Here is an 8500-nt window from a genome sequence, read left to right as displayed (position 1 = left end):
TTTTACATAAATGAAACTTGTGAAGAAGCTCCTTCAAACCACTTTCTGTCAAATATTGATCAAAATGATTAGATTGTGATCATTTCACAACTGTGACTTGTCGCTCAAAACCGAGGCAGGAAACTGGTTTCTGTGGTTCATCTGGTCCGTCACACAATTCAGAAGAGATGTTTGAGTGTTTTACCAAAACGCCAAATGGTGACAGGAAAAAAAAATCATTAGCAGCCTATCTGGTATAGCTTAGCATTAGAATCTTATTTTTTTCATGAAATAGACAAACAACAATCTGCAGTCAGGTAGGATTACAGTGTGGTTTCTGGGTCTTTGAGCAAAATATGATGCCATATTCAGTGTGCAGTGTGCAACCATGCTTGATGGGAACTTGGAAGCATCAGGGGCCATCAACTTGTTGCCCCTGGGCCCCCAAACTGGTTAATCTGGCCATGTCCAGTATACAGCATATAAAACAAGCAGAACTAACAACACTGCTCAATTTTCTGTGTAGAAATACAATTACTGCAAAAGAAACAAAAAACTCTAAATAGGCTGGGGCAGATATTTTACAATATTTTATATTTTATGGTGATTCTCAGAATATGTTATATAATATTTTGCAAATTTAACACATGTGATATATTTGATGGTATTATTAATTTATATTACATGAGTTACTATCATTATTACATACTATCATTACTGTAATAACACTCCTAGCATAAAAGTAGTGTTTTCTTTTCTCCCTGCAGGCCTGTTGCTCATAGGCACAAAACACAATCATGTGACATGCGCACTCGGCCCTGTTGTTGAGTTTGTTATGACAAGTCGAGGCCTCGGACTAAATTAGGAGCGAAGCCCCCCGTCTCTGTCCGGGCGAATCCGTGATGGAAGGCATGGACCTGGACCTGGACCAGGAGCTCGTGCAGAAATTCAGCTGCATGGGTACAACAGACAAAGACATCTTAATTTCGGAATTTCAGAGGCTCCTCGGGTTCCAGCTAAACCCCGCTGGATGCGCCTTCTTTCTGGACATGACCAACTGGTGAGCGCGAGGATGCGTCTTGGCCTGCTGTGTGGTTATTGTTAGGACGGTTGGTCACTGTATGGTTCCACTAGCTAGCTTTTCTAACCGGCAGTTATTCCCGTACAAAATATATATATATCGTAAAAATCAAGGGAATCATTAGGAGCGTTGTCCTTCATTGTGACAGAGCGATAGCGTTTACGTTAGGTATGTTTACGTGGGTACAATGACAGCTAACGACGTTGTAGTAACGTAACCACCGTTAGCGTTAGCTGAGTCACCGTGTCTCCGACTTTTGATCGCGTGCGTTGGGACACAGTGGAAAGCAGCTCATAGCGCGTGATGTGTTCTAAATACTTATACGATAAATGAACTGTAGTGAACACACATCGATGGTGGTGTCCGTTTCTCTTTACTGAAAACACATGAAAGTGTATTTCTTTAGATGAACGTTAGTCGCCACTTTCGTGCGAGGTACCATCAGGTTAGCTGTGGTACTTATTAACTGGTAAGTCAAAGTTTAAAAACGATTTCCTGACAGTATGTTAACTGCTTATTGTGTGGGACGCTCGTCACTTTCACATTATCGACAGCCGTTAACGTGACGTCTCACTCCTTTGACGACAACCACAGTGGTTTATTACGTAACATGCAACGTCTGCTAGGTGTAGCTCAAAGCTCATCGTACGCTAGTGGCGCATGTCTGGTTTAATTTTTTACCTAACTGTTCCTGGACAACGTGTATTATGTATTTTTTTTTCCACGTAACGTTACTGTGAATACTTCTCAAAACTAACGTTACAGTTACAGTGCTATTTTACGGCTTTAAAATGCGACATTACGGTGACATGTTCAACGGGAATACATTTAATTAAACCGTATGTGGAACAACTACAGAGAAAAGGTCAAATTGAAAGTCTTAATGTTTCAGCGCATGTGCAGTATTGAGTTAATGCAGGTCTATGGACGATAACAAGAGAGCTATGGGCAGCAGTGTAACGTTAGTAGTAACACGTGATGTCGTGCTATTCTGCAACGGAGTTTCTAAAAATACAAAACTGCTGGTTTATGCACGACAAGGGAAGCACCCATTCTTATTCTCTCTGGGATTGCAGAAAATACACGCATTTTAAAGCAGTCACAAAATGCCACAGAATGATGTTATTAAGTAAATATTGTAGTAGAAACATAACATCTTCTCTTGTAGATTTAGTTTAGTCAGGGACTGAGATTTACTCCCAGGCCCTTTGGTATGAGTCTCTCTTTCTTTTTCTTGGAATAACTACAGCTTCCATGGTTATTCGACAGTATACCAATAACTATTGGATACGTTAAGGGCAGAAACAATTGATATTGTTCGTCAAAATATATATTCATCATCGAATCAGGTTTATTGATAAGTAGGTTTTCACATACAATAAATGTGTCTTGGTGCATAACAATAAACAGAGGAAATAGGATTTCAAAAAGTCAAGAAAACTAAATAACGGAAAGAAAAATACTGTAAAAATATACACGATTTCAAATTAAAGAGCGGTGTAGTTTGTTGAAGGAATGTGCAAAATATTGGCCATATGTGGCCTGACGTTTGTTCATTCATATGTGCGCAAACTGCTGTTGAATAACCGGGTTTCCCCTGCAAAAAAAAAAAATCACACGTCATACTCCAATATGTATATATATATATATATATATATATATATATATATATATATATATATATATATATATATATATATATATATATGTGTACTGATCACCTGGATTTCTGCCTCTTTGTCCCAGGAATTTACAAGCAGCCATCGGAGCCTACTATGACTTTGAGAGTCCCAACATCAGCGCACCGGGCATGTCCTTTGTGAGTGACGTGACGATCGGCGAGGGCGAATCGGTTCCACCGGACACGCCTTTCACGAAGACCTGGAGAGTACAGAACACGGGTAAGTCTGCGCGAATGATAAGACGGACCACAGAGCCGACAGCGGACCCTGTGAGTTAGAACTATTTATTTATTCTGCGTGTGTGTGTGTGTGTGTGTGTGTGTGTGTGTGTGTGTGTGTGTGTGTGTGTGTGTCTGTGTCTTCCAGGTGCAGAGTCATGGCCTCCGGGGGTCTGTCTGAAGTACGTTGGTGGAGATCAGTTCGGTCACGTGAACATGGTGATGGTGCGGTCTCTAGACCCTCAAGAGATGGCTGATGTCAGTGTGCAGATGCAGAGCCCCGCCTCTCCCGGCATGTACCAGGGCCAGTGGAGGATGTGCACAGCCACCGGCCTTTACTATGGAGGTGAGGACGGAAAACTTCAAACGCTACAAAATTGATTCATTTTCCTGCAAAAAAAAATTCCAGCTTCTCAAATGTGAGGGTTAGCTGCTTTCTTCATATTTTCGGCCAGACAAATCGAGCCATTTCAAAATGTCAACTTGGGCTTTTTGACGACTACAAGAGTAATCAGCAGTTAAATAATAATCACTTTGTCTTGAACCGAGCTGCCAGCATGTAAATAAAAAAGCAGAGCGCTGTAGTGAGCAGGAGGAGGCCACTGTCATTACTTAAAATTAAAGTGCTGGATCGTTTTCAACGCATTTCTTGAAATGGCCATTCAATCAGCACACAAATTAAATGAAGAGTCATTCATTTCATTGATTCATATCCTCTTGAGACTTAAATGACTCCAATCAAACTGCAGTGGGAAACTCAATTAACAACGACTTAATGTTAGGTGTTCATGACAATAATTCCTCACTCAAGAGAAGAATTGCAGATTTGGAGCAATCTAAATCTTACAGGATATCAAGGGTGTGTGTGTGTGTGTGTGTGTGTGTGTGTGTGTGGTCCAGCTTCTCCGTTTACATGGAACACGGACCACAGCTCACTGGGGTTTTTAGACCGGTTCATGCATTCTGTTTGTGGGTGCCGTAGGACCGTAACACGCCGTTGGCTTCTTTCGACAGATGTCATCTGGGTGATCCTGAGTGTGGAGGTCGGAGGGCTCCTTGGCGTCACGCAGCAGCTGTCCTCCTTCCAAGCGGAGTTCAACACCCAGCCTCACCGCAGCCTGGAAGGAGACTACAACCCGTTCGCCTCGCCGGAGAAGAGCAAGTGCCCCAACAGCAACAACAACAGCCTCCACGACGCCAGCGGCCACATGGTCACAGAGGAACATTGGCAGGGAAGCCCCAACCAGCTGCAGCAAGATCAGAACGGACTTTCACACAACTCTGTGGATATAGTAGCAAATAGTCTACAAAGCAATCTATCGGTAGTCTCTTATAACCAGGTAAGACACGTCAACGGGCAGGATTCTCCATATTAGTGAGGGTGAGCTGATGTACCGTTCGAGTAACTTTAATATGACTTCACCCAGAAAACATTTCTTAGGGCTGCAGCGTCACATTCCCTCCTCGCCATATTAGCCTGAAGCTGCAGAGACGTTAATTCCATTTTAAACTGATCTTTTAACCAACTGTCTAGAGCCACACTAGTGGATTTGTGAGGCTGTGATTTGGCACAGTGGAGATTTGCGATAGAGGCTAAGATGCTAATGTTTAGCAGGTTATTATTTAGCAGGTTTATTATGTCCGTTTAGCCTTTTAGCACGCTAACATCTGCAAAATTACGACTAAACACAAAGCACAGCTCAGGTCGATTTAGCAGGTATATGGTCACAAACCAAACCTGCTATCACGGCTAAAAACACCTGATAATGTACAGAAATTGTTACAGACCAGTTGTGTCGTGGATGACTGTACAAGGCGACAGGATTGAGGATGTGTAAACGCAGACACTGAGGCAGAACAGGGCAAAAGAAACCAGAGCTTACAGTTAGTCACGAGAGGAGAGTCCAAACAAATCCAGAGGGTTGAGGAGAGCTGGACCACAGACATGCACAGCATGAGAAACTGGTTACATATACTGATGAGACCGTCAGAGGCAGGTGTGTCAGGTGTGTCAGGCGGGGATGATTTGGGAGTCTGGGGGCATCTGGTGGACAGGTGGAGAAAGGCAGGTCTGGGAAGTTCCTCAGAAATGCACAAGAAGAGCAACGTACCCACAAGCGAGGCAGCCGTTTGAGCGGTAATGTAGCCGGTGAAATTGTACACTTTAAAGACTCATTGTTGTCTCTTCGTTACAGGGTATACAGGAGCCCTATCCTTTCGGGCACTCTTAAAGCATGGGACTTGTCACAGTGAAGCAGCACTAAACCTCTGGAGTCTGTCACACCGACGAGAGAGAGAGAGAGAGAGAGAGAGAGAGAGAGAGAGAGAGAGAGAGAGAGAGAGAGCAGCCGGTCGAGAGTGTGGCGATTCAAAAAAACACTTTATGCAAAAAGCCCAGCTCCACTCTGAGGAACCAGAGGCCAGCGCTCCCCCGACGTGCAGCTCAACCAACATCCCACCACCCACCGTATGCACGTGTGAATGCTAACTTAAAAATGAGTGCTATGAGTCGTCGTTTTTTTTTTTCGAGTGGTGACTTTCTTTCTTTTTTCAGATTTTCAGATTTTTTTGTTTTGTTTTTAGTTGTCAAGAGTGCAAATGAAACAATGATGACAGCGGTGTGTATTTGTGAAATGGCGCGCGGCGCGCGCGTGTGTGTGTGTGTGTGTGTGTGTGTGTGTGTGTGTGTGCGTCGTGCAACCCGAAAGAGAAGACTATGGAGGAAAAGCCATTTATTTTGCCAACTGATTCTCCAGTTTCTGCTCCGACTCTCGGTAGATCGATCGGGTTTCTGCACCTGTTCCCTGTAAACTGATTCCAATCCTGTCTGAAACAAACCATTCGATATCATTATTCACATTTTATATTCTTTTTTTTTTTTTTTTTTTTTTTCTGTAGCTCATTCAACACATTATGGGCCATCGTTTCTCTGCTGGCTCCTATGATTTGATGATTTGAAGTCTTCAAAAAAATTGTACAGAAACATTTTTCTCTCTAAAGCTTTAGAATCTGAAGCCAACAGATCACACATGAAATAAGAGTCATTGCTTTGAATATATATACAAACATTAGCAGAATATGCATTATTAGTAATAAAGCAGTATTTAGAGATTTCCCCCACTTAAGCTAAGAGTTCGTGTTGCTTTACATGCTCGCATTATGAATAACAGAATCACAGGATTTATGCACAATATGACACAAGACATTGAACTCAAGCCATATGAACCGCGGTAAAAAACAACAACAACAACAACAACAATGTCGCGTTATTAAAACATAAATGTCCCTTTTCATTTTGAAGCTGTCATGGAGTTTATCATATTACGTTGAATGTATCTGATGAATGTAGAAGAGGATCACGTTTATTAATTCACCCAAAGATTTGACGTTGTGTATTCGTATTGAACTGGCAGTTGTTGTTTTTTTTTGTTTTAATGTAATTATTGTTCTGAATATTCCTGTCTTATTAGAAATCACGCATGGGGTGTTCCACACTAGAGGCTCCGAATTGTCCTCAGACGAGCTTTTTTTTAAAAAAAACATTTGATCCTGTCAGACACGAAAATGACAGACTTGTGTCTTCTTGAAGAATCGTTGCTGCATATCTTCTCACACCAACTGGCTGATGTACAGTTAAGTCATGAAGGGGTTTTTTATCGACTCTGTGATTTTTATCTCATCGTCTACAGCCAGCCTATAAGACCCCCCCCCCCCCCCCGCCCACCCCCGGCAGGTAAACATCCTTTTTTTTGAGGCGCTAACTGTAAGCCCCCTGGGGAGGGACTACTGCGCCCCGACAACACGTCACGTGGATCTCTTGACAAATATGTCTCAAAAGGCATTCGCCGCAGATGTCCAGATCATCTTTTTTGTCGTCGTCGTCGTCGTAATATCTCTCTGAGGTTTTCCCCACCGGCCAGGTTGCAGAATGAATCAGTTGGCATTAGAACTCATGCATCAGCACATTGATGAGGAAGAGGAAGCGCAAACCAGATGAAAGCTTTTCTTTCTGTATGTTTGATGAATGTTTGTATGATTAAATTATCACTGAAAACTGAGAGCGTTGGCCGTTTGTCTCCTTTTGTTTTCGCACACGACAGCTTTTATATTTCCTTCGAGTGGTTTTTCTTCATTCCACACACAAGTCAATTATGGTTCAGTTTATTTATATTTACTTTTTAACCTCCACTAGTTCCTACACCATGTGTGCTCTACTCTGTTTTCAAATTTCCGTCTGTTTTGCATTCTCTAGTGATGTTATTGCATTTTACCAGATGTTCTTGTGAGCTGCTGTGAATGCTTTTGTGCATTTACTATTTTATTAATTTGTTTTACTCTGCATTTCATACATTTAACAGAGGCGTGGCAGTCTGTTATGGATTCAGGATGACGAAACATTCAAATTAGCATTAAAAAAAAGAAGCAATAAAAGCAGAAACTACTGCATAAATTAAACACATCATTGACGTACGTCTCCTGCTCTCGCTTAGTTTAAAAGACGAGCAACAGGGTCACATGAAGATGAGCGCGTTGGTTTCTGGTGTGGGCGAGCTCTCAGAAATACTTAAAAAGATGATGAGGGAAACCTAAAAGAGGTCGATGATTTGTCAGTAGATGTGTAGGATTACCTGTTAGCCTGGAGGGTTACTGGTCAAAAGCAGTTTGCAGCTCCCCATCTATCAGGGTCTCTGTTGTCTGTCAAGCAGCAAAACCAAACCCGTCTGAGGGAGCAGCTCTCTCTTCACATGTTCCTTATTGGATGTTAAATGTGTCGCAGCGAGATAGATTGAGGCATTGAGGGAAACGCAAGGTTAGCTGCTTGAATGCAACTGACTAAAAAAAAGCTGCAGTAAAGTGGAGGCAGTTCTCATGGAACCTCATGGAATGGATCTCATTTTTACTTCATCGACTCGAGCCAGAAGACTCACTGTGCGGCTCGGTAGAGCTGCCGTTCTAACAGGTGATTGATGTGGGTGGATACACATGCAGCACTTTAGAATATTTCAACACGAACGCACAAGACTCTACTGTTGAGCTTAAGCAAACATTTACACACTCTCGCTTTCTCTTCCCCGTCTCTTGCACTCGCTCTGTGTACCAGTTATTTCACCCCCCCCCCCCGATAATAGTTTTTATAACTATGACCATTAGGTTATCCGAGGGGCGTTGTGCTGTCTGGATCCCATGTGTCCTCGCATAGCCGGGCCTTTTTCTGGTGTCGCATGAGGTCAAGCTGAGATCAAGCCCATAAAAACCACACACTACAGTGAGATATTTCACTTGATCCGGACACATTATGACAGAACTTAGCCTTTACATGTCACTTCCTGTCTGTTCACCTCTGTCCTATAGTCTCCAAAAAGGCCCAGTGTTGACCGATTAGAATACGTTCACCATATGAAAATTCACTTTCCTCAGAGCTTTGCCTTCAGTGGAAAGCTACTGTATGCAAACAAGTGTGCTAATCCTCTCAACAATGGATCAACTGGACTGAGTTTAACGCTTTGTGAAGCGTTAAACTCACCGAATCCATCCCAAAA

General features: G+C 42.6%; 1 protein-coding gene across 1 annotated transcript; it reads left to right on the top strand.

Annotated features, from left to right (window-relative positions):
• The first annotated feature begins 803 nt into the window (after positions 1-803).
• LOC137875049 (protein ILRUN-like) lies at positions 804-7018 on the top strand. Its single transcript, XM_068713998.1, has 5 exons — positions 804-1039; positions 2807-2961; positions 3109-3306; positions 3975-4300; positions 5156-7018. Exons 1-5 carry the CDS (start codon positions 882-884, stop codon positions 5189-5191), a joined length of 873 nt encoding a protein of 290 aa, XP_068570099.1. The 5' UTR covers positions 804-881; the 3' UTR covers positions 5192-7018.
• The last annotated feature ends 1482 nt before the right edge of the window (positions 7019-8500 follow it).

Source organism: Cebidichthys violaceus, unplaced genomic scaffold (genome assembly GCF_023349555.1).
Source record: "Cebidichthys violaceus isolate CVI_PGR_0920_01 unplaced genomic scaffold, fCebVio1.0.p SCAF_196, whole genome shotgun sequence".
Lineage (NCBI taxonomy): Eukaryota > Metazoa > Chordata > Actinopteri > Perciformes > Stichaeidae > Cebidichthys > Cebidichthys violaceus.
Note: the sequence above shows the minus strand (reverse complement) of the source record. Positions and strands in the feature narration are given on the sequence as shown.

Excerpts from the sequence above, each read along its gene's own strand:
- LOC137875049 (XM_068713998.1), top strand. The coding sequence starts at position 882 with ATGGAAGGCATGGACCTGGACCTGGACCAGGAGCTCGTGCAGAAATTC. Across the intron at positions 2,962-3,108 it reads CTGGAGAGTACAGAACACGG|GTGCAGAGTCATGGCCTCCG; the intron begins GTAAGTCTGCGC and ends TGTGTCTTCCAG. Across the intron at positions 3,307-3,974 it reads CACCGGCCTTTACTATGGAG|ATGTCATCTGGGTGATCCTG; the intron begins GTGAGGACGGAA and ends TTCTTTCGACAG.